Here is a 27,687-nt window from a genome sequence, read left to right as displayed (position 1 = left end):
CAGCGCCAAGAAGAGCCTGGAGAGGCTGATGGAGGACCAGGCAGAGGTGAGAACGGCTGCCTTTCACCCGCCTCTGGCTGTGCCGGGGTGCCAGGGCTGTGCGGCGAGTGGGGTGAGCCTGTGCAGGGGGGAGGGAGGGTCCTGCGGTGCCACCCCGGGTGCAAAGAGCGTTGGGGAGCCACCAGGAACGCCGCATGTCCCCGCTGGTGGTGCTGGGAGGAAACCTGCCGCGTGAGGCAGAGAGCCCAGGAGGGCAGAGGGTCCTGGTTCTTGCAGGCTGATCCCAAGCAAGGGCATCCAACAGCCCCACCTACCAATGAAGGCGGACTTTGCCGCTCACCAGGTGAGTTTGGGGACGAAGGGCAGGGAGGGCCTTCTTTTCTCCTGGACCGGCACGTCTGCACAACTGAGGATGCTGTTGCTGCTGCCCTTTGGCCAGAGGAAATCGGTGCGCATCACGCTGCAGCAGGAGAGAGCTGAGCGCTCGGGACCCTTCGACAGTGCTGAGCACTCGAGGTGCTGCCTGCCTGAGCTCTGTCCCCAGAGCCGGGCAGATGGGTCCCTGCTCCGCGGCCAGAGCCGGGAGGAGCCGTGCTCCCTTGTTCCCTGAGTGTCACCCCGCAGGTTGGGCACCCCAAGGGAGGACGGATGTCACCCGGACGAGCAAGGACACCCGCTGGGCAGCGGCCGCCGGACGTGATTCTGCGGGACAGGGAGCCTCCCTCTGCTGCGGCTCGCGGCCTGGGGGAGGGCAGGGCGAGGGCTGGGCGGGGCTGTCCCGCTGTGCCGCCGGTTCTCAGGAGACTGCGAGCCGGAGCCGCTGAGCCAGAGCCCTGGTTCCAGCTGCCGGCTCCCTGCCCGTCCCGTCCCGTCCCGCCGCACGGCTCAGCACCGCGCTGCAGGCAGGGCAGGGCAGGGCAGGGCAGGCTCCGGGAGCGCTGGCCTGGCGGTTCCCACTGACGGGCTCTTGCTCTCTTTCCCTTTGCAGCGGGAGGGAGCGGCGGCCGCACCAGCAGGAAGAGGAGGGGGCTGCCCTGGCCGTTTGCGCTGCGGCGGAGCCCGTCCGCTGCCCCGGCGCCAGGGCAGGCGGGCTCCGACTGCAGCAGGGCGCTCTTTGGGCAGCCCCTGGCAGCGCTCTGCGGGGAGGCCGGCACGCTGCCCCGGCCCATCCAGGTAGGCCAGCCTGGACAGGGAAGCCCCAGCCCTCCCTGCGGCTGCTCCAGAGCCACTGTCCCCAGCGGCTGCGGGGGTGGCTGGGGCACGGGGCTTTTCACCCACGGCCACCGCTTCTGGCGCCAGACCCTTTGCGGGGGGGGCGGAGCCCAGCCTGGGGCAGAGCTCTGGCCTCTGCCGTCACTTGTTTCTTCAGCCAAGCAGCTGTTCTCCTGCGTCTCCCGCAGGAGCTCGTGGACATCCTGCACCAGCGAGGACCGTCGACGGAGGGGATCTTCCGCAGATCCGACAGGGGGACGGCGCTCCAGAAGCTGAAGGAGGACCTCGACCGCGGCGCAGATGTGGACCTGGCAAACCAGCCTGTCATCCTGCTGGCTGCCGTCCTGAAGGTGAGCGCTTCTGCCCTGCAGCTGGAAGAGCTCCTGGCTGGCCTGGAACCTTCAAAGGCTCACCTGAAGCCCTTGGCCTTGCAGGACTTTCTCCGCAGCATCCCAGGCAAGCTGCTCGTTGTCGGCCTCTACGAGGACTGGATGCAGGCCATGGAGAGGCCAAGCAAGGAGGCCAGGGTGGAAGCGCTGAAAGTGTGAGTGTGGCCAGCAGCCTGCCTGTTGAGTAGGGAGTGGCAGAGTCCTGGGACTTGCCTGAAAAGGGACGGGCTCCTTAGCAGGTTGCACTTTCTGGCAGCTCGCATTTGCTGGGCTGGGGTTGCATTTCGGGGGAAAGGGCGTGGGCAGGGAGCCTTCCCTTGCGTGGGCTTGGGTGAAACCAGGAGCTGGGAAGCAGCAGGGTGTTTTCTTCCTGAAGCACAGGAGCCCTGATCACTGCCTGAGAGCACCTGGAAAGTGGCACAACACAGACACTGGCTCCCACCTGCCCTTGTGCAAGCTTCAGGGGCAGCTGTGGGCAGCATCTGCTTCCATAACGTTGTGTTCCTGCTCCCTCAGGGTGGCCGAGAAGTTGCCTGCAGCCCATCTCCTCCTCCTCCAGCGCCTGATCTCGCTGCTGCAGAGCATTGGCCACCACGTGTCCACCAGCAGAATGACCGCCAGCAACCTGGCCATCTGCCTGGGGCCAAACCTGCTGGGCCCACCCGACGAGGACCTGCTCCCGCTCGAGGCCATGCTGGAGGTGACCGAGAAGGTACGCTGTATTGACCGGCTGCCTGCAGCCTGCCTGGACTGTCAGAGCTTGCTCCTCTCTTGAGTAAATGATGGTGGAGTGGCTGCCTGGAAGAGCAGCCCCACAGCCACAGCCTTCTGTGCAGAAGCAAGGGTCAGGAGCAGGAAAGGCTGCTTGGCACATTTTCAGACACCTGCGCTGAAACCAAGGCTTTGATGTGTGCAGGTGAAGCTGCTGGTGGAATTTCTCATTGAGAACGGCAGTGACATCCTGGGGGAGGAGATGGCTGTCCAGATGTCACCAGAGCCCATGGGCAGATGCACAGGTAGGAGGAGGGACTGAGGGCTGTCACAGCCTGAGCAGACAGCGGGGGTAGGGCTTGGTGTGGGTTTTGCTTTAGCTGTTGTCCACTTCCAACAAGTCACTTTGCTGCACACGCTTTTGCTTTCCAGAGCTGCCTTTGGGAAAGGAGCATGGCCCGGCAGGCGAAGCAGACGTGGAGCACCAGGCAAAAGCCTTCCTGGATGCACCAGCCTCTCTGCTCATCCTCCAGAGAGCAGCAGGGGGAGATGCGGTGGTGGGAGCAGAATCGGCGGAGGTATGGCAGCTCCACGAGCGCTGCGACAATGTGTCTTAGGTAGGAGGGTAGTTCCTGTTGGGTCCAAGCAGCTGCTGTGCCTCTTCCTGGCATTCGATCTCTTGTGGCTTTGCATTTTATTTCCCCCCACCCCGGAATAACACGCTGTAAGTAAAACTTGGGAGGGCGGAAGAAATTCTGGCAGAAGGAAGTGGGCCAGCCTTCTCTTGCCCGGCAGGGGATCGCAGGCTCTCTGCTGAATGGCCCCACAAATGAACTGTCACACCCCCACGTGAACCCTGTGTTCCAGAGTGAGATCCTTGGGAGAAAGGGCTAATGCAAACCGGCCAAAGGGATCTCCTCTGTAGAGCTAAGGCAGCAACGTGCCAAGCAGTTGCTTACTACTTCAGGGCATCCCTTGCCACCTGCTAATGACGACCTTTCTGTTTTAGGCACGCATTGCTCCGTCTCCAACCACCCCCGAGACCACGGTAGAGGCCCTGGGATGCACAGAGGAACCAAAGAGCCTCTCAGAGCAAAGAAGGTAAAATGAGTCAGCTTTGGTTAAATCAAGAACTGATTCCAACTGATCCTGGCTTTACCTATCTAATCATGCTGTGGGATGGAAAGGTTTGCAGGCTCCCGCCAGGAGAGCGCCAGCCAAAGGAAAAGAAAGAGAGAAGAGGCCTGGGCAGAAGAGACGGAACCCCACCAGGCGAAGAAGAGAAGAAAGAAGAAGATGGGGACTGCAAAAAAAGCAGGGAGGTGCAAAAGATCAGGAAGCCCCAGGTACGTACCAGGCTCTGCTGCCCATCTTTGCCAACTCTCCACACTGCTCTAAGTCAGTCCAACTCTCTGGCAAGGGACGGCGAGGGGATGGTGCTATGCAGGGTTTGGAAATAACCCCGTGGCAGCTCCCCAGGGGAGCCCTGCTGTGTGGCACGGGGGCACTCTGCACCTCTGCATATGCGCAGGTCTGTAAGGGCATTACCCATGGGGATAAGGGGCCAGAGCCACCCCAGAGCCAATGCCAGCAGTAGCTCTCTTCTGGGATATCAACAATTCCTGTTTCCCAAAGAAAGGGGAACCAAGCCATGCCTGTTCCTGCCTTTGTGCTTTACCAGTGCTTTCTGGCTCTGTCGTTGTAGGTGCTGATTTCCTGTTGCCACCTGAAGCCCTGTGACTCCTGGGCTCCTGCAGTTAATGTCCACAATAAAAGGACATTTTGTCTCTTCTGAATGTGTGTGCCATACGATATTCTGGACGAGGTAGAAGTTGTTTTGTGACGCACGCATCCTTGTGGAAGAGTTTGGGATCATCCCTTGCGCCAGAATCCTTTCCAGCAGGCATCGGGGCTGAGTTCAGGTGCTTGAGGCGTCAAACCAAAGCACAGCATCACATAGAACCGCTGAGGCTGGGAGGGACCTGTGGAGGTCCTCTGGTCCAACCTGCCTGCTCAAGCAGGGTCACCTAGACCGGATTGCTCAGGACTGTGGACTAATGGGCACCTTCCCTTGTCACACAGAGCATCCTCATGGGGGGAAAAGGGATGCTCTGGAGAGTTTCTGGCAAATCTCTGGAGAAGAGCTTCTCCCCGCCCCTCTACCAGGGGCTTTTTCAGCTGGTGGGTGCAGTCAGCACTGCAGGAAAGAACAGGCAGCAGCCACCACAGTCAGCACTGCGGGAAAGCTGGGACCGCGGAGACCCTCCCAGGCTCTCCAACCCCAGCCTAGCCCAGTCCAGACAGCGTCCACAAGAGTGGTCTTCCATCCCTTTTCCCAACGTGCTGAACTGCCCTTAAAGCATTAACCACCGGGCTGAAGTGCTAAGGCTTGGACAATAGGCCCAAGCCAGAGTTGACCTATAGAGGAATCCTGTATATTTTGTACCTGATAACCATTGTGCTAGTAGGTATTGTACTAGGTTATAACAAACCGCCTATCCTGATGTAAAAAGCGCTACAGTGTTGAAGTGTTGAAGCCTGAACAACAGGCCCCGAGCCAAAGCTGCTAACTTAGTATGTAGTCATTAACGATATGTGTATGGTCATTAATGAAAGATGTAGCTTAGATATCATAGACTCCTGACTGATGATGAATGTAATGGAAACATGTCTATCCTGAATGTATCTTTCTTCTTCTTGGCATAGAGGTAAGTTAACAAGGCCATGAAGCCTGCTGTCCGGCCTTGGGACCAGACGTGTGGCCTTGTTCTAAAAAGAACATAAATAAATTAGATAAGCAGGGAAACTCCCTTAGCTTCTCCCTTGAGCCCTGGCCAGGCTCCGGGGGAATCTAATGTGAGAGTGAAACCAGACGTTCCGCTCAAAACAGAGGTGCCAGCTATTCTGGCTTGCTGATTTTGGGCTATATAAGGCTGGACCCGCTCACAGCGACTTTGGAAGCCTCACCTACGGGTGGACGCACCGCGTAGGATTTCCTACTTGCCGGGAAAGGCTCTCCAAATCCTCGCTGTAACCGGGGCTGCCCAGCCACTGCGGATCCGGATGATGGTAAAGTATGCAAGTGGTGATGGATCTTTCTTAATCCCTATTCTCTCTCTCAGGTAGTAATGATTTGATGCATGACCCTGTATTTTCCTATTTGTTTAAGTGCGCTATTGTGTCTTTTCGTACTGTATGTTTTCTGTATTATTCTGTTATTTAGCTATTTCCAGTAAAATATGCCTGCTCTTTTCACTCTGGTGTCTGAGTTTAATTGGTATCCCTAATCAGCAAAGCACGGGCCCACAATCTTTCTGGTTGGAGTGTAAAATAGCCAAAAGATGCCGGTTTCCTGCATTCTTCCTGCAAAGACTCTGATTTCCTGCATTTTTCCTCAAAAGGGCAGGTTTTGAACTCTCTTCATCGCTCCTATTTTAATCAAGGCATCGCGCAGTATCAACAGTTCCACCAGACACACGCCATCCAAAGCTGACTATGGATCCCCTTTTTGCCACGGGGAGGGCCTTTCGCACAGACGTGTCCCTGGCTGTGCTGGCTGCTCGGTGGGTGAAGGTCATGGCTCACAGTGGAGTCTGTCTTTCGCCACGATGGTCATTTCCAGGGAGAGCAGCTTGTTGTATTGACCAGGACCCTACAGGGAGAACAGAAGGGCAGGGATGCAGACGCAACACTTGCCACAAGTCCAGCGGAGCAGCTTGCTCCAGCGCGGCCCACTGTGACTTTCTGTGCTGCTGGAGCTGTGCGGATGCTCAGGGGACAAAGGGTTAAACCTGAGTTACCTGCATGAAACACAGCTGTCGCCAGCCTCGGTGCAAGCTGACGCAGGAGCTGGTCCTGACAACCACCAACCCAGGGCACGGAAGGCTTTGAACAGCTGTGACTGTTCTGGAACAGACCGTGCCTCGTGCATCCGCTTCTATTAACAACTCTTCTCCTGCAGCAGAAAAGGAGTTTGAGCTCTTGCTCACGGCTACAGGAGGACGGTGGTGGCCTCGGATGGTGCGTGAGGCTCGGGGCTTGCCTTGCCTATGAGCAGCTATGCCCACAGAGTGACAGAGGCTTTCCCTGGGGAAGAGCCATCAGCGCCCATTTGAAATGGAGGAAAACTTCACTACGGTTTTGGTTGTAGGTGGAAAGTTGTGGATCAGAGAGGAATTCTGCATCTTCCATAGCGTAACAGAGGCAACTGGCTGTAGAGCAATTTTTTGGTTTGTCTAATTCTTCCGGGAAGAGTCTTATGCTGGTACCGAGTAAGGCAGAGTGTCAGACAAAGTAGCTCATTGAATGGGCATGATACGGGGAAATTTACTTGCCTATTAAAAGCCCCATTGCTCTAGAAGTTGCATCTTTTTTCTCTAGTCCTTTCTCTTGGAAGGGGGTGGGCGGAGGGGCATGGAGGGTTTATCTTCATACCTCCTAAAACATGCATTGTAGCAGTCAGGATAGAATATGCCTTCCTCCTGTAGCTTTTCTTTTTTGAACGTGCTGAATTCAGTCAATTGCCCACTGAGTTCAACAGACACCTCTGATTTTTACCCTTTGGCTGAACAGCTAGATGCAACCTCCCGTCACTGGCGTTAGCACCATTAATGCAGATCATCTGCTCTCTACTACTCTAGGCTACCTACTATCCAACAGTCTAGGCGAGAGTACAGCCTGATGCAACGTTACACGTAAGGTCAGTACTACCAAGGGGTGTGACATTCCAATGGAAAACGAGAGAGCCTGTACACCTTTAATTGGCTTCAAGGGATGACAGGGAGAAGCACCATATTTGTAATACACACACACACACAGAAAAGTGGATCTTCCCCCTCAATTTCTGATCATTCTGTGAGAAAGCCGTGCGCCGCATGATGCGCGTCCTGTCCACATTCAGTGATGCGGATGACGGGGCAGAGCGCACCCTCAGACAGCTTGCAGAAGGCACACGACCGGGAGGAGAGGCTCCTGCAGCCGGGAGTTGTGTTGCCAAGCAGAGGGCCCTTGACAGGCTGGAGAAAGGGGCTGCCAGGTGCCTGCTGTCGTTGAAGAAGGGGAAGAGGGAAGAGCAAAGTGCTGGACCTGGGCAGGAAGAAGCCTTTGGAGCCGTATGTGCTGGGGGAGACCCAGCTGGCAAGCAGCTGTGCAGAGCCCTGGGGTCATGGTGGACCCGAAGTTGAGCAACTTGGAGCCAGCAAAGTACCCCTGGGGCAACGGGGGCTAAGTGCATCCCGGGCTGCAGCAGGCAAACCACTGGCAGCAGGCGGAGGGAGGGGGTGCTTCCCCTCTGCTCTGTCCTGCTCTGGGCTCCCCAGCGCAAGACAGCCAGGGCCACGCTGGAGAGCACCCCCGGCACGAGGCCCCGCCCACTTTCCGTTGGCCTCCCAGCGGCGGCCATTTTGGAGCCAGCAGCCACCAGAGCCGGCAGCAGGGGGCTCTGCTGGCACCGAGCAGCGCCGGCAGGAGGCAGGCTCTGGCCGAGCAGCACTCCCCGGCACCTGCACCTCACTTGCCATCCTCGCTGTCGCCGGCTGGGCCGCATCCCAGAGCGGTGCAGAGCGAGGGTCCTCCTGTCCCGGGCAGGATGGGCCAGGCCAACTGCTGCTGGCACTCCAGGTAGGATCCCCCCTGCGGCTCAGGGATGGGTGGGCACGGCCGGGCCTCGCAGCTGCAGCCTTTCTCATGCCCGCCGCTCTCTGCTCCGCAGGGAGGCTCTCACCGACGCCGAGGCGGTGCTGAGCACAGACGTGTGGCTGACCCGGGGCCACAGGAGGAGCGAGAGGCGCCTTCTCCTCCTCCAGGAGGAACTGGTCATCGCCAAGTTGCGGTAAGACCCTCAGAGCCCCACTGCCTTTCCCCCATCCCTGGCCCTGCCACCAGGCCAGGGACACTCTGGCACCAGCCCCAGGCCCTGGGGCCTTGGTGCTGGATGCACCAATGTCCATCCCAAGGTGTCCTGGTTTAGCCAGGATAGGGTTAAGTTTCCCCAGCAGTGGGGAGGGAGCTCTAGCCGGGTTATTCAATACCATGCTGACGTCAGGTCCGGGCGCCCAAGCGCGGGAAGATTGGTAAACGCGTGGGGTGGGGTCGCTTCCCTCACTGCTGTATCTGTATATCCCTTGTTCTGTTTATTGTTATTACTGTTATTGCTATTGCTATCGTTCTTGTTGTTCGGTTTGTTGCTGTTGCACTGTTGTATCAAACCTCTCCTTATCTCAGCCCCGGGGTCTGTATTTCACTCCCTGCCCCGTTCCGGTCGGAGGGTGGGGGAGGGGCAGCGGCAGCGTGGTCTCGGGTCCCGGCGGGGCCTAAACCACCACAGCCTTTTTGGTGCCCAACGTGTGGCACGAGAGGGTTGAGATAAGGACACAAGGAGAAGGTGTGTTAGAGCCATCTGTTAGGTGCCATTTTTCTGGTTTTATTCGTATTTGTTTGATAAGGAACATTTGCAGTGCTGGCCAACTTGCTTGCGTGGTGGGGCTGGATTAATCCTTATATCCCCTGTGTGTTCCCAGTGCTGGCGTTTGTTATCGGTGGAAAATGTGTCAAGGGTTTTATTTTGCTATACTGGCTACTGACTGCTTATAATGTGCTTGCATCACTGCTTGTGCGGGTGAACCGGTAGCTGTTTGCTGCCTGGGCTTTCGTTAGGGGTCTCACCGCCTCTGTGGGTGAGCCAGGGGAAGAGATGCTCTCGGTTTTTGAGAGTTTTAGCTATCCTTGGAGCACCCAGGCCAGTGTGTTTGCGGCACAGCGCTTTCTGAATGTCTGCCAGATCTTGTTTTGGGCCATGCGGTACTTCTCCAATAATGGCACCACCCGGAAACCTGCCCCGAGGGCAGATAGTTATAAATGGCAAGGTGTGTGGGAAAAGATGGGCAAGTGCCTGAGTCAGTGGTCACCCCCAGTGCTTTGGGATCTCGCTCCCAAACAAGTGCAGAGTCCTGATAAACTGGTGGAGTGTTTGGAAAAGGTGTGTTGCCAATGTGACAAACCCCGGGAGACACAACTCGTTGCGATGTGCTGGGGGCTTGCCCATGCCTACCGTGTCATCTTTAACACTGATCACTGCCCTCAAGGGGGAGAAAGGGCTGCAGGATCTGAAAGTGAACCTGCTGGTACAGCAGCTGGGCCAGGGGGACAGGCAGTGCCAGTACCAGTCGCCTCCACCAGCACAGCAGCTGGGCCAGGGGGACAGGCAGTGCCAGTATGAGTCGCCCCGACACGGAAAACCAAATATACCAAAAAATCCCCTCGCAGTGCACAGGGTGATGATGAACCAGGCCCATCACGAGAGCAGGAGGAAGAGCCGGAGGTAACCATCCGATCTCTATCCCTCAGTGAGTTGCGAGATATGCGGAAGGATTTCAGACGCCTTCCAGGCGAGCAAATTTGCACCTGGCTGCTCCGATGCTGGGATAGTGGAGCTGGTGTTTTGGAATTGGAGGGGAGAGAGGCCAAGCAGCTGGGATCTTTAGCCAGGGAGGCTGGTATTGACAAGGCCATAGGGAAACAGGCTCAAACCCTCAGCCTTTGGAGGCGACTCCTGCTCAGTGTAAGGGAGAGGTGCCCCTACAAGGATGATGTTCTATGTCGGTTAGGCAAGTGGACCAACACGGAGAAAGGCATTCAGAACCTCAGGGAATTGGCTGTGTTTGACATGGTTTATGGTGATCTCAGTGATGGCCCATGGATCCAGATCAGGTCCCTTGCACACAGCTGATGTGGCAGAAGTTCCTGCAAAGTGCACCAGAGGCACATTCCAAAGCACTGGCAGTAGCGTCCTGGTGGCGAGACACCCACACTCAGACAGTGGACGAAGTGGCTGGCCAGCTCCGGCAATATGAGGGAAATCTCCCTTCCTCCCAACATGCCTGGGTTTCAGCTGTAAGGGAACTGCCTCAGAGGCTCCAGAAAGTGGAAGAGGACACGTCCTACATTCCACCTGCACGGGCCGATGTCTCAGCCATTAGAAGCAGGCACTTCCCCACCCAAGAGAAGGGCAGTGGAAGGGACACAGCACGGGGTACCCTGTGATTCTTCCTCCGCGACCATGGAGAAAACGTGAGGAGGTGGGATGGACAGCCCACTCCCGCCCTAGCTGCACAAGTACAGCACCTGAAAGGGAAAGCCACCATGAAAGGGGAGTCTTCCAAGAGAGACGCAGCTCCAGTGTCCAGTCGGAAATCCCCCAGACAGAATAGAATGGCCAACGTTATGCTTGACCTTCTTGAGGGGACAAGTGAGTCATTCTTGCAGGAGTCACTCTTAGAACAAGTGAGTGATGGTGAGCAGGATTAGAGGGGCCCTGCCTCCAGCCAGGTGGAGGAAAGGGATAATCGGATTTACTGGACGGTGTGGATCCGATGGCCTGGCACATCAGACGTACAAGCATATAAGGCCTTGGTAGATACTGGCGCACAGTGCACCCTGATGCCATCAAACTACAGTGGGGTTGAACCCATCTGCATCTCCGGAGTGACAGGGGGATCCCAACAGCTGACCCTATTAGAAGCTGAAGTAAGCTTAACTGGGAAGGACTGGCATAAGCACCCCATTGTGACTGGCCCAGATGCCCCGTGCATCCTAGGTACAGATTACCTGAGGAGAGGGTACTTTAAAGACCCAAGAGAGTACTGGTGGGCCTTTGGTATAGCTGCCCTGGAGGAGGTTGAGCAATTGTCTCCCTTACCCGGCCTCTCAGAAGATCCCTCAGTGGTGTGGGATTACTCAGTCGGTAAACGCGTGGTGTGGGGTCGCTCTCCTCGCTGCTGTATCTGTATATCCCTTGTTCTGTTTATTGTTATTACTGTTATTGCTATTGTTATCGTTCTTGTTGTTCGGTTTGTTGCTGTTGCACTGCTGTATTAAACCTCTCCTTATCTCAGCCCCGGGGTTTGTATTTCACTCCCTGCCCCGTTCCGGTCGGAGGGTAGGGGAGGGGCAGTGGCAATGTCCTCTCGGGTCCCGGCAGGGCCTAAACCACCACACAGGGGCAGGTGGGGGGCAGGGCTCTGCCCGGGGGCACCCCAAGGCGGCCACCTCCAGCTCACTGCCTGTCTCTCTTCTCCGCAGACGTGGCACCACCCTGCGCCCACAGCTCCGCCTGGCCCTGGACCAGCTGTGGGTGCTGAGCAGCGGGAAGGAGGCGGCGGGGGACGTCAAAGAGGAAGAGGAGGAGGAAGGCAGCGACGACGACAGGACCTCCATCATCTTCATCTGGCCCAGCGGCACCTGTGTTGCCACTTTCGGGTGAGTCATGGTGCCACGTCCCACAGCCGGGCAGGAGAGGGTCCCAACCGTGCCCACGCCACCCTGTGAATGGCCTCTGCCCTCCGTGCAGAGCCTGGACAGGGAGCGGGCTGCACGCCGGCAGGGAGGGATGGGGGTGCGTTTCCACATCCTGCATCCCCTGGTCACCTTTTGGTCCCCAGAAGGCAAGGGCAGGGGCAGCTGCTCTGGCAGGACACAGGGAGCCAGGGCTTGGGCAGCACCCCTGTCCTGCCCCACGGGGCCTCGTGCTGCCCCTCAGCCCTTCCCAAGGGGCAAGGCTGTGCAGGGGCCCAGGGGCTGGGGGGCAGCGGGGCCTGACGCTGGTTCTCCTCTCTTTCTGCAGCTCCCGGGCACTGAAGCAGCTGTGGCTGGGCAAGCTGCTGGGGTAAGCTAGGGGGGTGCTTCAGGCGTGGCCGGATGGGGGAACACAGCTCCCCAGATGGGGAGAGCTGCCGCTGTGGCTGCGGGCAGCTCTCAGGCAGAGCTGCCTGACAAGGGAGAAGAGGTGGCTTGGGGCTCAGCCAGCTCTCTCCCTGTCCTTTCCCGGTGACAGGACACCCGAAGGAGCCACGGGAGCCCGAGTAACCAACATCCCGTCCATCAAACTCCTGCAGAAGGAGCTGAGCCGACGCCACGCCGTAAGTGTCTCTCTCGTCTGGCCGCTGTCCCCGAGCGCTGGCCCTCCAGCCGAGCAGCAGAGGCGTCGCTGCTCACCTCCTTCCACTCTTTCTCTCCTGCCCAGTGGAAGACATTCAGCGCCAAGAAGAGCCTGGAGAGGCTGCTGGAGGACCAGGCAGAGGTGAGAACGGCTGCCTTTCACCCGCCTCTGGCTGTGCCGGGGTGCCAGGGCTGTGCGGCGAGTGGGGTGAGCCTGTGCAGGGGGGAGGGAGGGTCCTGCGGTGCCACCCCGGGTGCAAAGAGCGTTGGGGAGCCACCAGGAACGCCGCATGTCCCCGCTGGTGGTGCTGGGAGGAAACCTGCCGCGTGAGGCAGAGAGCCCAGGAGGGCAGAGGGTCCTGGTTCTTGCAGGCTGATCCCAAGCAAGGGCATCCAACAGCCCCACCTACCAATGAAGGCGGACTTTGCCGCTCACCAGGTGAGTTTGGGGACGAAGGGCAGGGAGGGCCTTCTTTTCTCCTGGACCGGCACGTCTGCACAACTGAGGATGCTGTTGCTGCTGCCCTTTGGCCAGAGGAAATCGGTGCGCATCACGCTGCAGCAGGAGAGAGCTGAGCGCTCGGGACCCTTCGACAGTGCTGAGCACTCGAGGTGCTGCCTGCCTGAGCTCTGTCCCCAGAGCCGGGCAGATGGGTCCCTGCTCCGCGGCCAGAGCCGGGAGGAGCCGTGCTCCCTTGTTCCCTGAGTGTCACCCCGCAGGTTGGGCACCCCAAGGGAGGACGGATGTCACCCGGACGAGCAAGGACACCCGCTGGGCAGCGGCCGCCGGACGTGATTCTGCGGGACAGGGAGCCTCCCTCTGCTGCGGCTCGCGGCCTGGGGGAGGGCAGGGCGAGGGCTGGGCGGGGCTGTCCCGCTGTGCCGCCGGTTCTCAGGAGACTGCGAGCCGGAGCCGCTGAGCCAGAGCCCTGGTTCCAGCTGCCGGCTCCCTGCCCGTCCCGTCCCGTCCCGCCGCACGGCTCAGCACCGCGCTGCAGGCAGGGCAGGGCAGGGCAGGGCAGGCTCCGGGAGCGCTGGCCTGGCGGTTCCCACTGACGGGCTCTTGCTCTCTTTCCCTTTGCAGCGGGAGGGAGCGGCGGCCGCACCAGCAGGAAGAGGAGGGGGCTGCCCTGGCCGTTTGCGCTGCGGCGGAGCCCGTCCGCTGCCCCGGCGCCAGGGCAGGCGGGCTCCGACTGCAGCAGGGCGCTCTTTGGGCAGCCCCTGGCAGCGCTCTGCGGGGAGGCCGGCACGCTGCCCCGGCCCATCCAGGTAGGCCAGCCTGGACAGGGAAGCCCCAGCCCTCCCTGCGGCTGCTCCAGAGCCACTGTCCCCAGCGGCTGCGGGGGTGGCTGGGGCACGGGGCTTTTCACCCACGGCCACCGCTTCTGGCGCCAGACCCTTTGCGGGGGGGGCGGAGCCCAGCCTGGGGCAGAGCTCTGGCCTCTGCCGTCACTTGTTTCTTCAGCCAAGCAGCTGTTCTCCTGCGTCTCCCGCAGGAGCTCGTGGACATCCTGCACCAGCGAGGACCGTCGACGGAGGGGATCTTCCGCAGATCCGACAGGGGGACGGCGCTCCAGAAGCTGAAGGAGGACCTCGACCGCGGCGCAGATGTGGACCTGGCAAACCAGCCTGTCATCCTGCTGGCTGCCGTCCTGAAGGTGAGCGCTTCTGCCCTGCAGCTGGAAGAGCTCCTGGCTGGCCTGGAACCTTCAAAGGCTCACCTGAAGCCCTTGGCCTTGCAGGACTTTCTCCGCAGCATCCCAGGCAAGCTGCTCGTTGTCGGCCTCTACGAGGACTGGATGCAGGCCATGGAGAGGCCAAGCAAGGAGGCCAGGGTGGAAGCGCTGAAAGTGTGAGTGTGGCCAGCAGCCTGCCTGTTGAGTAGGGAGTGGCAGAGTCCTGGGACTTGCCTGAAAAGGGACGGGCTCCTTAGCAGGTTGCACTTTCTGGCAGCTCGCATTTGCTGGGCTGGGGTTGCATTTCGGGGGAAAGGGCGTGGGCAGGGAGCCTTCCCTTGCGTGGGCTTGGGTGAAACCAGGAGCTGGGAAGCAGCAGTGTGTTTTCTTCCTGAAGCACAGGAGCCCTGATCACTGCCTGAGAGCACCTGGAAAGTGGCACAACACAGACACTGGCTCCCACCTGCCCTTGTGCAAGCTTCAGGGGCAGCTGTGGGCAGCATCTGCTTCCATAACGTTGTGTTCCTGCTCCCTCAGGGTGGCCGAGAAGTTGCCTGCAGCCCATCTCCTCCTCCTCCAGCGCCTGATCTCGCTGCTGCAGAGCATTGGCCACCACGTGTCCACCAGCAGAATGACCGCCAGCAACCTGGCCATCTGCCTGGGGCCAAACCTGCTGGGCCCACCCGACGAGGACCTGCTCCCGCTCGAGGCCATGCTGGAGGTGACCGAGAAGGTACGCTGTATTGACCGGCTGCCTGCAGCCTGCCTGGACTGTCAGAGCTTGCTCCTCTCTTGAGTAAATGATGGTGGAGTGGCTGCCTGGAAGAGCAGCCCCACAGCCACAGCCTTCTGTGCAGAAGCAAGGGTCAGGAGCAGGAAAGGCTGCTTGGCACATTTTCAGACACCTGCGCTGAAACCAAGGCTTTGATGTGTGCAGGTGAAGCTGCTGGTGGAATTTCTCATTGAGAACGGCAGTGACATCCTGGGGGAGGAGATGGCTGTCCAGATGTCACCAGAGCCCATGGGCAGATGCACAGGTAGGAGGAGGGACTGAGGGCTGTCACAGCCTGAGCAGACAGCGGGGGTAGGGCTTGGTGTGGGTTTTGCTTTAGCTGTTGTCCACTTCCAACAAGTCACTTTGCTGCACACGCTTTTGCTTTCCAGAGCTGCCTTTGGGAAAGGAGCATGGCCCGGCAGGCGAAGCAGACGTGGAGCACCAGGCAAAAGCCTTCCTGGATGCACCAGCCTCTCTGCTCATCCTCCAGAGAGCAGCAGGGGGAGATGCGGTGGTGGGAGCAGAATCGGCGGAGGTATGGCAGCTCCACGAGCGCTGCGACAATGTGTCTTAGGTAGGAGGGTAGTTCCTGTTGGGTCCAAGCAGCTGCTGTGCCTCTTCCTGGCATTCGATCTCTTGTGGCTTTGCATTTTATTTCCCCCCACCCCGGAATAACACGCTGTAAGTAAAACTTGGGAGGGCGGAAGAAATTCTGGCAGAAGGAAGTGGGCCAGCCTTCTCTTGCCCGGCAGGGGATCGCAGGCTCTCTGCTGAATGGCCCCACAAATGAACTGTCACACCCCCACGTGAACCCTGTGTTCCAGAGTGAGATCCTTGGGAGAAAGGGCTAATGCAAACCGGCCAAAGGGATCTCCTCTGTAGAGCTAAGGCAGCAACGTGCCAAGCAGTTGCTTACTACTTCAGGGCATCCCTTGCCACCTGCTAATGACGACCTTTCTGTTTTAGGCACGCATTGCTCCGTCTCCAACCACCCCCGAGACCACGGTAGAGGCCCTGGGATGCACAGAGGAACCAAAGAGCCTCTCAGAGCAAAGAAGGTAAAATGAGTCAGCTTTGGTTAAATCAAGAACTGATTCCAACTGATCCTGGCTTTACCTATCTAATCATGCTGTGGGATGGAAAGGTTTGCAGGCTCCCGCCAGGAGAGCGCCAGCCAAAGGAAAAGAAAGAGAGAAGAGGCCTGGGCAGAAGAGACGGAACCCCACCAGGCGAAGAAGAGAAGAAAGAAGAAGATGGGGACTGCAAAAAAAGCAGGGAGGTGCAAAAGATCAGGAAGCCCCAGGTACGTACCAGGCTCTGCTGCCCATCTTTGCCAACTCTCCACACTGCTCTAAGTCAGTCCAACTCTCTGGCAAGGGACGGCGAGGGGATGGTGCTATGCAGGGTTTGGAAATAACCCCGTGGCAGCTCCCCAGGGGAGCCCTGCTGTGTGGCACGGGGGCACTCTGCACCTCTGCATATGCGCAGGTCTGTAAGGGCATTACCCATGGGGATAAGGGGCCAGAGCCACCCCAGAGCCAATGCCAGCAGTAGCTCTCTTCTGGGATATCAACAATTCCTGTTTCCCAAAGAAAGGGGAACCAAGCCATGCCTGTTCCTGCCTTTGTGCTTTACCAGTGCTTTCTGGCTCTGTCGTTGTAGGTGCTGATTTCCTGTTGCCACCTGAAGCCCTGTGACTCCTGGGCTCCTGCAGTTAATGTCCACAATAAAAGGACATTTTGTCTCTTCTGAATGTGTGTGCCATACGATATTCTGGACGAGGTAGAAGTTGTTTTGTGACGCACGCATCCTTGTGGAAGAGTTTGGGATCATCCCTTGCGCCAGAATCCTTTCCAGCAGGCATCGGGGCTGAGTTCAGGTGCTTGAGGCGTCAAACCAAAGCACAGCATCACATAGAACCGCTGAGGCTGGGAGGGACCTGTGGAGGTCCTCTGGTCCAACCTGCCTGCTCAAGCAGGGTCACCTAGACCGGATTGCTCAGGACTGTGGACTAATGGGCACCTTCCCTTGTCACACAGAGCATCCTCATGGGGGGAAAAGGGATGCTCTGGAGAGTTTCTGGCAAATCTCTGGAGAAGAGCTTCTCCCCGCCCCTCTACCAGGGGCTTTTTCAGCTGGTGGGTGCAGTCAGCACTGCAGGAAAGAACAGGCAGCAGCCACCACAGTCAGCACTGCGGGAAAGCTGGGACCGCGGAGACCCTCCCAGGCTCTCCAACCCCAGCCTAGCCCAGTCCAGACAGCGTCCACAAGAGTGGTCTTCCATCCCTTTTCCCAACGTGCTGAACTGCCCTTAAAGCATTAACCACCGGGCTGAAGTGCTAAGGCTTGGACAATAGGCCCAAGCCAGAGTTGACCTATAGAGGAATCCTGTATATTTTGTACCTGATAACCATTGTGCTAGTAGGTATTGTACTAGGTTATAACAAACCGCCTATCCTGATGTAAAAAGCGCTACAGTGTTGAAGTGTTGAAGCCTGAACAACAGGCCCCGAGCCAAAGCTGCTAACTTAGTATGTAGTCATTAACGATATGTGTATGGTCATTAATGAAAGATGTAGCTTAGATATCATAGACTCCTGACTGATGATGAATGTAATGGAAACATGTCTATCCTGAATGTATCTTTCTTCTTCTTGGCATAGAGGTAAGTTAACAAGGCCATGAAGCCTGCTGTCCGGCCTTGGGACCAGACGTGTGGCCTTGTTCTAAAAAGAACATAAATAAATTAGATAAGCAGGGAAACTCCCTTAGCTTCTCCCTTGAGCCCTGGCCAGGCTCCGGGGGAATCTAATGTGAGAGTGAAACCAGACGTTCCGCTCAAAACAGAGGTGCCAGCTATTCTGGCTTGCTGATTTTGGGCTATATAAGGCTGGGCCCGCTCACAGCGACTTTGGAAGCCTCACCTACGGGTGGACGCACCGCGTAGGATTTCCTACTTGCCGGGAAAGGCTCTCCAAATCCTCGCTGTAACCGGGGCTGCCCAGCCACTGCGGATCCGGATGATGGTAAAGTATGCAAGTGGTGATGGATCTTTCTTAATCCCTATTCTCTCTCTCAGGTAGTAATGATTTGATGCATGACCCTGTATTTTCCTATTTGTTTAAGTGCGCTATTGTGTCTTTTCGTACTGTATGTTTTCTGTATTATTCTGTTATTTAGCTATTTCCAGTAAAATATGCCTGCTCTTTTCACTCTGGTGTCTGAGTTTAATTGGTATCCCTAATCAGCAAAGCACGGGCCCACAATCTTTCTGGTTGGAGTGTAAAATAGCCAAAAGATGCCGGTTTCCTGCATTCTTCCTGCAAAGACTCTGATTTCCTGCATTTTTCCTCAAAAGGGCAGGTTTTGAACTCTCTTCATCGCTCCTATTTTAATCAAGGCATCGCGCAGTATCAACAGTTCCACCAGACACACGCCATCCAAAGCTGACTATGGATCCCCTTTTTGCCACGGGGAGGGCCTTTCGCACAGACGTGTCCCTGGCTGTGCTGGCTGCTCGGTGGGTGAAGGTCATGGCTCACAGTGGAGTCTGTCTTTCGCCACGATGGTCATTTCCAGGGAGAGCAGCTTGTTGTATTGACCAGGACCCTACAGGGAGAACAGAAGGGCAGGGATGCAGACGCAACACTTGCCACAAGTCCAGCGGAGCAGCTTGCTCCAGCGCGGCCCACTGTGACTTTCTGTGCTGCTGGAGCTGTGCGGATGCTCAGGGGACAAAGGGTTAAACCTGAGTTACCTGCATGAAACACAGCTGTCGCCAGCCTCGGTGCAAGCTGACGCAGGAGCTGGTCCTGACAACCACCAACCCAGGGCACGGAAGGCTTTGAACAGCTGTGACTGTTCTGGAACAGACCGTGCCTCGTGCATCCGCTTCTATTAACAACTCTTCTCCTGCAGCAGAAAAGGAGTTTGAGCTCTTGCTCACGGCTACAGGAGGACGGTGGTGGCCTCGGATGGTGCGTGAGGCTCGGGGCTTGCCTTGCCTATGAGCAGCTATGCCCACAGAGTGACAGAGGCTTTCCCTGGGGAAGAGCCATCAGCGCCCATTTGAAATGGAGGAAAACTTCACTACGGTTTTGGTTGTAGGTGGAAAGTTGTGGATCAGAGAGGAATTCTGCATCTTCCATAGCGTAACAGAGGCAACTGGCTGTAGAGCAATTTTTTGGTTTGTCTAATTCTTCCGGGAAGAGTCTTATGCTGGTACCGAGTAAGGCAGAGTGTCAGACAAAGTAGCTCATTGAATGGGCATGATACGGGGAAATTTACTTGCCTATTAAAAGCCCCATTGCTCTAGAAGTTGCATCTTTTTTCTCTAGTCCTTTCTCTTGGAAGGGGGTGGGCGGAGGGGCATGGAGGGTTTATCTTCATACCTCCTAAAACATGCATTGTAGCAGTCAGGATAGAATATGCCTTCCTCCTGTAGCTTTTCTTTTTTGAACGTGCTGAATTCAGTCAATTGCCCACTGAGTTCAACAGACACCTCTGATTTTTACCCTTTGGCTGAACAGCTAGATGCAACCTCCCGTCACTGGCGTTAGCACCATTAATGCAGATCATCTGCTCTCTACTACTCTAGGCTACCTACTATCCAACAGTCTAGGCGAGAGTACAGCCTGATGCAACGTTACACGTAAGGTCAGTACTACCAAGGGGTGTGACATTCCAATGGAAAACGAGAGAGCCTGTACACCTTTAATTGGCTTCAAGGGATGACAGGGAGAAGCACCATATTTGTAATACACACACACACACAGAAAAGTGGATCTTCCCCCTCAATTTCTGATCATTCTGTGAGAAAGCCGTGCGCCGCATGATGCGCGTCCTGTCCACATTCAGTGATGCGGATGACGGGGCAGAGCGCACCCTCAGACAGCTTGCAGAAGGCACACGACCGGGAGGAGAGGCTCCTGCAGCCGGGAGTTGTGTTGCCAAGCAGAGGGCCCTTGACAGGCTGGAGAAAGGGGCTGCCAGGTGCCTGCTGTCGTTGAAGAAGGGGAAGAGGGAAGAGCAAAGTGCTGGACCTGGGCAGGAAGAAGCCTTTGGAGCCGTATGTGCTGGGGGAGACCCAGCTGGCAAGCAGCTGTGCAGAGCCCTGGGGTCATGGTGGACCCGAAGTTGAGCAACTTGGAGCCAGCAAAGTACCCCTGGGGCAACGGGGGCTAAGTGCATCCCGGGCTGCAGCAGGCAAACCACTGGCAGCAGGCGGAGGGAGGGGGTGCTTCCCCTCTGCTCTGTCCTGCTCTGGGCTCCCCAGCGCAAGACAGCCAGGGCCACGCTGGAGAGCACCCCCGGCACGAGGCCCCGCCCACTTTCCGTTGGCCTCCCAGCGGCGGCCATTTTGGAGCCAGCAGCCACCAGAGCCGGCAGCAGGGGGCTCTGCTGGCACCGAGCAGCGCCGGCAGGAGGCAGGCTCTGGCCGAGCAGCACTCCCCGGCACCTGCACCTCACTTGCCATCCTCGCTGTCGCCGGCTGGGCCGCATCCCAGAGCGGTGCAGAGCGAGGGTCCTCCTGTCCCGGGCAGGATGGGCCAGGCCAACTGCTGCTGGCACTCCAGGTAGGATCCCCCCTGCGGCTCAGGGATGGGTGGGCACGGCCGGGCCTCGCAGCTGCAGCCTTTCTCATGCCCGCCGCTCTCTGCTCCGCAGGGAGGCTCTCACCGACGCCGAGGCGGTGCTGAGCACAGACGTGTGGCTGACCCGGGGCCACAGGAGGAGCGAGAGGCGCCTTCTCCTCCTCCAGGAGGAACTGGTCATCGCCAAGTTGCGGTAAGACCCTCAGAGCCCCACTGCCTTTCCCCCATCCCTGGCCCTGCCACCAGGCCAGGGACACTCTGGCACCAGCCCCAGGCCCTGGGGCCTTGGTGCTGGATGCACCAATGTCCATCCCAAGGTGTCCTGGTTTAGCCAGGATAGGGTTAAGTTTCCCCAGCAGTGGGGAGGGAGCTCTAGCCGGGTTATTCAATACCATGCTGACGTCAGGTCCGGGCGCCCAAGCGCGGGAAGATTGGTAAACGCGTGGGGTGGGGTCGCTTCCCTCACTGCTGTATCTGTATATCCCTTGTTCTGTTTATTGTTATTACTGTTATTGCTATTGCTATCGTTCTTGTTGTTCGGTTTGTTGCTGTTGCACTGTTGTATCAAACCTCTCCTTATCTCAGCCCCGGGGTCTGTATTTCACTCCCTGCCCCGTTCCGGTCGGAGGGTGGGGGAGGGGCAGCGGCAGCGTGGTCTCGGGTCCCGGCGGGGCCTAAACCACCACAGCCTTTTTGGTGCCCAACGTGTGGCACGAGAGGGTTGAGATAAGGACACAAGGAGAAGGTGTGTTAGAGCCATCTGTTAGGTGCCATTTTTCTGGTTTTATTCGTATTTGTTTGATAAGGAACATTTGCAGTGCTGGCCAACTTGCTTGCGTGGTGGGGCTGGATTAATCCTTATATCCCCTGTGTGTTCCCAGTGCTGGCGTTTGTTATCGGTGGAAAATGTGTCAAGGGTTTTATTTTGCTATACTGGCTACTGACTGCTTATAATGTGCTTGCATCACTGCTTGTGCGGGTGAACCGGTAGCTGTTTGCTGCCTGGGCTTTCGTTAGGGGTCTCACCGCCTCTGTGGGTGAGCCAGGGGAAGAGATGCTCTCGGTTTTTGAGAGTTTTAGCTATCCTTGGAGCACCCAGGCCAGTGTGTTTGCGGCACAGCGCTTTCTGAATGTCTGCCAGATCTTGTTTTGGGCCATGCGGTACTTCTCCAATAATGGCACCACCCGGAAACCTGCCCCGAGGGCAGATAGTTATAAATGGCAAGGTGTGTGGGAAAAGATGGGCAAGTGCCTGAGTCAGTGGTCACCCCCAGTGCTTTGGGATCTCGCTCCCAAACAAGTGCAGAGTCCTGATAAACTGGTGGAGTGTTTGGAAAAGGTGTGTTGCCAATGTGACAAACCCCGGGAGACACAACTCGTTGCGATGTGCTGGGGGCTTGCCCATGCCTACCGTGTCATCTTTAACACTGATCACTGCCCTCAAGGGGGAGAAAGGGCTGCAGGATCTGAAAGTGAACCTGCTGGTACAGCAGCTGGGCCAGGGGGACAGGCAGTGCCAGTACCAGTCGCCTCCACCAGCACAGCAGCTGGGCCAGGGGGACAGGCAGTGCCAGTATGAGTCGCCCCGACACGGAAAACCAAATATACCAAAAAATCCCCTCGCAGTGCACAGGGTGATGATGAACCAGGCCCATCACGAGAGCAGGAGGAAGAGCCGGAGGTAACCATCCGATCTCTATCCCTCAGTGAGTTGCGAGATATGCGGAAGGATTTCAGACGCCTTCCAGGCGAGCAAATTTGCACCTGGCTGCTCCGATGCTGGGATAGTGGAGCTGGTGTTTTGGAATTGGAGGGGAGAGAGGCCAAGCAGCTGGGATCTTTAGCCAGGGAGGCTGGTATTGACAAGGCCATAGGGAAACAGGCTCAAACCCTCAGCCTTTGGAGGCGACTCCTGCTCAGTGTAAGGGAGAGGTGCCCCTACAAGGATGATGTTCTATGTCGGTTAGGCAAGTGGACCAACACGGAGAAAGGCATTCAGAACCTCAGGGAATTGGCTGTGTTTGACATGGTTTATGGTGATCTCAGTGATGGCCCATGGATCCAGATCAGGTCCCTTGCACACAGCTGATGTGGCAGAAGTTCCTGCAAAGTGCACCAGAGGCACATTCCAAAGCACTGGCAGTAGCGTCCTGGTGGCGAGACACCCACACTCAGACAGTGGACGAAGTGGCTGGCCAGCTCCGGCAATATGAGGGAAATCTCCCTTCCTCCCAACATGCCTGGGTTTCAGCTGTAAGGGAACTGCCTCAGAGGCTCCAGAAAGTGGAAGAGGACACGTCCTACATTCCACCTGCACGGGCCGATGTCTCAGCCATTAGAAGCAGGCACTTCCCCACCCAAGAGAAGGGCAGTGGAAGGGACACAGCACGGGGTACCCTGTGATTCTTCCTCCGCGACCATGGAGAAAACGTGAGGAGGTGGGATGGACAGCCCACTCCCGCCCTAGCTGCACAAGTACAGCACCTGAAAGGGAAAGCCACCATGAAAGGGGAGTCTTCCAAGAGAGACGCAGCTCCAGTGTCCAGTCGGAAATCCCCCAGACAGAATAGAATGGCCAACGTTATGCTTGACCTTCTTGAGGGGACAAGTGAGTCATTCTTGCAGGAGTCACTCTTAGAACAAGTGAGTGATGGTGAGCAGGATTAGAGGGGCCCTGCCTCCAGCCAGGTGGAGGAAAGGGATAATCGGATTTACTGGACGGTGTGGATCCGATGGCCTGGCACATCAGACGTACAAGCATATAAGGCCTTGGTAGATACTGGCGCACAGTGCACCCTGATGCCATCAAACTACAGTGGGGTTGAACCCATCTGCATCTCCGGAGTGACAGGGGGATCCCAACAGCTGACCCTATTAGAAGCTGAAGTAAGCTTAACTGGGAAGGACTGGCATAAGCACCCCATTGTGACTGGCCCAGATGCCCCGTGCATCCTAGGTACAGATTACCTGAGGAGAGGGTACTTTAAAGACCCAAGAGAGTACTGGTGGGCCTTTGGTATAGCTGCCCTGGAGGAGGTTGAGCAATTGTCTCCCTTACCCGGCCTCTCAGAAGATCCCTCAGTGGTGTGGGATTACTCAGTCGGTAAACGCGTGGTGTGGGGTCGCTCTCCTCGCTGCTGTATCTGTATATCCCTTGTTCTGTTTATTGTTATTACTGTTATTGCTATTGTTATCGTTCTTGTTGTTCGGTTTGTTGCTGTTGCACTGCTGTATTAAACCTCTCCTTATCTCAGCCCCGGGGTTTGTATTTCACTCCCTGCCCCGTTCCGGTCGGAGGGTAGGGGAGGGGCAGTGGCAATGTCCTCTCGGGTCCCGGCAGGGCCTAAACCACCACACAGGGGCAGGTGGGGGGCAGGGCTCTGCCCGGGGGCACCCCAAGGCGGCCACCTCCAGCTCACTGCCTGTCTCTCTTCTCCGCAGACGTGGCACCACCCTGCGCCCACAGCTCCGCCTGGCCCTGGACCAGCTGTGGGTGCTGAGCAGCGGGAAGGAGGCGGCGGGGGACGTCAAAGAGGAAGAGGAGGAGGAAGGCAGCGACGACGACAGGACCTCCATCATCTTCATCTGGCCCAGCGGCACCTGTGTTGCCACTTTCGGGTGAGTCATGGTGCCACGTCCCACAGCCGGGCAGGAGAGGGTCCCAACCGTGCCCACGCCACCCTGTGAATGGCCTCTGCCCTCCGTGCAGAGCCTGGACAGGGAGCGGGCTGCACGCCGGCAGGGAGGGATGGGGGTGCGTTTCCACATCCTGCATCCCCTGGTCACCTTTTGGTCCCCAGAAGGCAAGGGCAGGGGCAGCTGCTCTGGCAGGACACAGGGAGCCAGGGCTTGGGCAGCACCCCTGTCCTGCCCCACGGGGCCTCGTGCTGCCCCTCAGCCCTTCCCAAGGGGCAAGGCTGTGCAGGGGCCCAGGGGCTGGGGGGCAGCGGGGCCTGACGCTGGTTCTCCTCTCTTTCTGCAGCTCCCGGGCACTGAAGCAGCTGTGGCTGGGCAAGCTGCTGGGGTAAGCTAGGGGGGTGCTTCAGGCGTGGCCGGATGGGGGAACACAGCTCCCCAGATGGGGAGAGCTGCCGCTGTGGCTGCGGGCAGCTCTCAGGCAGAGCTGCCTGACAAGGGAGAAGAGGTGGCTTGGGGCTCAGCCAGCTCTCTCCCTGTCCTTTCCCGGTGACAGGACACCCGAAGGAGCCACGGGAGCCCGAGTAACCAACATCCCGTCCATCAAACTCCTGCAGAAGGAGCTGAGCCGACGCCACGCCGTAAGTGTCTCTCTCGTCTGGCCGCTGTCCCCGAGCGCTGGCCCTCCAGCCGAGCAGCAGAGGCGTCGCTGCTCACCTCCTTCCACTCTTTCTCTCCTGCCCAGTGGAAGACATTCAGCGCCAAGAAGAGCCTGGAGAGGCTGCTGGAGGACCAGGCAGAGGTGAGAACGGCTGCCTTTCACCCGCCTCTGGCTGTGCCGGGGTGCCAGGGCTGTGCGGCGAGTGGGGTGAGCCTGTGCAGGGGGGAGGGAGGGTCCTGCGGTGCCACCCCGGGTGCAAAGAGCGTTGGGGAGCCACCAGGAACGCCGCATGTCCCCGCTGGTGGTGCTGGGAGGAAACCTGCCGCGTGAGGCAGAGAGCCCAGGAGGGCAGAGGGTCCTGGTTCTTGCAGGCTGATCCCAAGCAAGGGCATCCAACAGCCCCACCTACCAATGAAGGCGGACTTTGCCGCTCACCAGGTGAGTTTGGGGACGAAGGGCAGGGAGGGCCTTCTTTTCTCCTGGACCGGCACGTCTGCACAACTGAGGATGCTGTTGCTGCTGCCCTTTGGCCAGAGGAAATCGGTGCGCATCACGCTGCAGCAGGAGAGAGCTGAGCGCTCGGGACCCTTCGACAGTGCTGAGCACTCGAGGTGCTGCCTGCCTGAGCTCTGTCCCCAGAGCCGGGCAGATGGGTCCCTGCTCCGCGGCCAGAGCCGGGAGGAGCCGTGCTCCCTTGTTCCCTGAGTGTCACCCCGCAGGTTGGGCACCCCAAGGGAGGACGGATGTCACCCGGACGAGCAAGGACACCCGCTGGGCAGCGGCCGCCGGACGTGATTCTGCGGGACAGGGAGCCTCCCTCTGCTGCGGCTCGCGGCCTGGGGGAGGGCAGGGCGAGGGCTGGGCGGGGCTGTCCCGCTGTGCCGCCGGTTCTCAGGAGACTGCGAGCCGGAGCCGCTGAGCCAGAGCCCTGGTTCCAGCTGCCGGCTCCCTGCCCGTCCCGTCCCGTCCCGCCGCACGGCTCAGCACCGCGCTGCAGGCAGGGCAGGGCAGGGCAGGGCAGGCTCCGGGAGCGCTGGCCTGGCGGTTCCCACTGACGGGCTCTTGCTCTCTTTCCCTTTGCAGCGGGAGGGAGCGGCGGCCGCACCAGCAGGAAGAGGAGGGGGCTGCCCTGGCCGTTTGCGCTGCGGCGGAGCCCGTCCGCTGCCCCGGCGCCAGGGCAGGCGGGCTCCGACTGCAGCAGGGCGCTCTTTGGGCAGCCCCTGGCAGCGCTCTGCGGGGAGGCCGGCACGCTGCCCCGGCCCATCCAGGTAGGCCAGCCTGGACAGGGAAGCCCCAGCCCTCCCTGCGGCTGCTCCAGAGCCACTGTCCCCAGCGGCTGCGGGGGTGGCTGGGGCACGGGGCTTTTCACCCACGGCCACCGCTTCTGGCGCCAGACCCTTTGCGGGGGGGGCGGAGCCCAGCCTGGGGCAGAGCTCTGGCCTCTGCCGTCACTTGTTTCTTCAGCCAAGCAGCTGTTCTCCTGCGTCTCCCGCAGGAGCTCGTGGACATCCTGCACCAGCGAGGACCGTCGACGGAGGGGATCTTCCGCAGATCCGACAGGGGGACGGCGCTCCAGAAGCTGAAGGAGGACCTCGACCGCGGCGCAGATGTGGACCTGGCAAACCAGCCTGTCATCCTGCTGGCTGCCGTCCTGAAGGTGAGCGCTTCTGCCCTGCAGCTGGAAGAGCTCCTGGCTGGCCTGGAACCTTCAAAGGCTCACCTGAAGCCCTTGGCCTTGCAGGACTTTCTCCGCAGCATCCCAGGCAAGCTGCTCGTTGTCGGCCTCTACGAGGACTGGATGCAGGCCATGGAGAGGCCAAGCAAGGAGGCCAGGGTGGAAGCGCTGAAAGTGTGAGTGTGGCCAGCAGCCTGCCTGTTGAGTAGGGAGTGGCAGAGTCCTGGGACTTGCCTGAAAAGGGACGGGCTCCTTAGCAGGTTGCACTTTCTGGCAGCTCGCATTTGCTGGGCTGGGGTTGCATTTCGGGGGAAAGGGCGTGGGCAGGGAGCCTTCCCTTGCGTGGGCTTGGGTGAAACCAGGAGCTGGGAAGCAGCAGTGTGTTTTCTTCCTGAAGCACAGGAGCCCTGATCACTGCCTGAGAGCACCTGGAAAGTGGCACAACACAGACACTGGCTCCCACCTGCCCTTGTGCAAGCTTCAGGGGCAGCTGTGGGCAGCATCTGCTTCCATAACGTTGTGTTCCTGCTCCCTCAGGGTGGCCGAGAAGTTGCCTGCAGCCCATCTCCTCCTCCTCCAGCGCCTGATCTCGCTGCTGCAGAGCATTGGCCACCACGTGTCCACCAGCAGAATGACCGCCAGCAACCTGGCCATCTGCCTGGGGCCAAACCTGCTGGGCCCACCCGACGAGGACCTGCTCCCGCTCGAGGCCATGCTGGAGGTGACCGAGAAGGTACGCTGTATTGACCGGCTGCCTGCAGCCTGCCTGGACTGTCAGAGCTTGCTCCTCTCTTGAGTAAATGATGGTGGAGTGGCTGCCTGGAAGAGCAGCCCCACAGCCACAGCCTTCTGTGCAGAAGCAAGGGTCAGGAGCAGGAAAGGCTGCTTGGCACATTTTCAGACACCTGCGCTGAAATCAAGGCTTTGATGTGTGCAGGTGAAGCTGCTGGTGGAATTTCTCATTGAGAACGGCAGTGACATCCTGGGGGAGGAGATGGCTGTCCAGATGTCACCAGAGCCCATGGGCAGATGCACAGGTAGGAGGAGGGACTGAGGGCTGTCACAGCCTGAGCAGACAGCGGGGGTAGGGCTTGGTGTGGGTTTTGCTTTAGCTGTTGTCCACTTCCAACAAGTCACTTTGCTGCACACGCTTTTGCTTTCCAGAGCTGCCTTTGGGAAAGGAGCATGGCCCGGCAGGCGAAGCAGACGTGGAGCACCAGGCAAAAGCCTTCCTGGATGCACCAGCCTCTCTGCTCATCCTCCAGAGAGCAGCAGGGGGAGATGCGGTGGTGGGAGCAGAATCGGCGGAGGTATGGCAGCTCCACGAGCGCTGCGACAATGTGTCTTAGGTAGGAGGGTAGTTCCTGTTGGGTCCAAGCAGCTGCTGTGCCTCTTCCTGGCATTCGATCTCTTGTGGCTTTGCAT

The 27,687-nt window shown here is 58.5% G+C and overlaps 3 protein-coding genes and 2 long non-coding RNA genes across 5 annotated transcripts; all 5 read left to right on the top strand.

The window, feature by feature from the left end:
- Nucleotides 1–316: 316 nt before the first annotated feature.
- LOC141921602 (T-cell activation Rho GTPase-activating protein-like) lies at nt 317–2,941 on the top strand. Its single transcript, XM_074820526.1, has 6 exons — nt 317–343; nt 1,087–1,173; nt 1,401–1,562; nt 1,647–1,756; nt 2,118–2,313; nt 2,930–2,941. The coding sequence occupies exons 1-6, from the start codon at nt 317–319 to the stop codon at nt 2,939–2,941; spliced, it is 594 nt and encodes a 197-aa protein (XP_074676627.1).
- A 448-nt stretch (nt 2,942–3,389) lies between these two features.
- On the top strand, nt 3,390–4,445 carry LOC141921705 (uncharacterized). Its single transcript, XR_012622743.1, has 3 exons — nt 3,390–3,413; nt 3,500–3,658; nt 4,018–4,445. It is a non-coding gene; the product is annotated as an uncharacterized LOC141921705 (long non-coding RNA).
- Nucleotides 4,446–12,657: 8,212 nt separating this feature from the next.
- On the top strand, nt 12,658–15,282 carry LOC141921601 (T-cell activation Rho GTPase-activating protein-like). The gene is made up of 6 exons (XM_074820524.1): nt 12,658–12,684; nt 13,428–13,514; nt 13,742–13,903; nt 13,988–14,097; nt 14,459–14,654; nt 15,271–15,282. The coding sequence occupies exons 1-6, from the start codon at nt 12,658–12,660 to the stop codon at nt 15,280–15,282; spliced, it is 594 nt and encodes a 197-aa protein (XP_074676625.1).
- A 448-nt stretch (nt 15,283–15,730) lies between these two features.
- On the top strand, nt 15,731–16,786 carry LOC141921704 (uncharacterized). The gene is made up of 3 exons (XR_012622742.1): nt 15,731–15,754; nt 15,841–15,999; nt 16,359–16,786. It is a non-coding gene; the product is annotated as an uncharacterized LOC141921704 (long non-coding RNA).
- An 8,212-nt stretch (nt 16,787–24,998) lies between these two features.
- LOC141921600 (T-cell activation Rho GTPase-activating protein-like) lies at nt 24,999–27,623 on the top strand. Its single transcript, XM_074820523.1, has 6 exons — nt 24,999–25,025; nt 25,769–25,855; nt 26,083–26,244; nt 26,329–26,438; nt 26,800–26,995; nt 27,612–27,623. The coding sequence occupies exons 1-6, from the start codon at nt 24,999–25,001 to the stop codon at nt 27,621–27,623; spliced, it is 594 nt and encodes a 197-aa protein (XP_074676624.1).
- Nucleotides 27,624–27,687: the final 64 nt, after the last annotated feature.

This window comes from Strix aluco, chromosome 3 (assembly GCF_031877795.1).
Source record: "Strix aluco isolate bStrAlu1 chromosome 3, bStrAlu1.hap1, whole genome shotgun sequence".
Lineage (NCBI taxonomy): Eukaryota > Metazoa > Chordata > Aves > Strigiformes > Strigidae > Strix > Strix aluco.
This window is presented reverse-complemented; position numbering and strand designations above follow the sequence as displayed.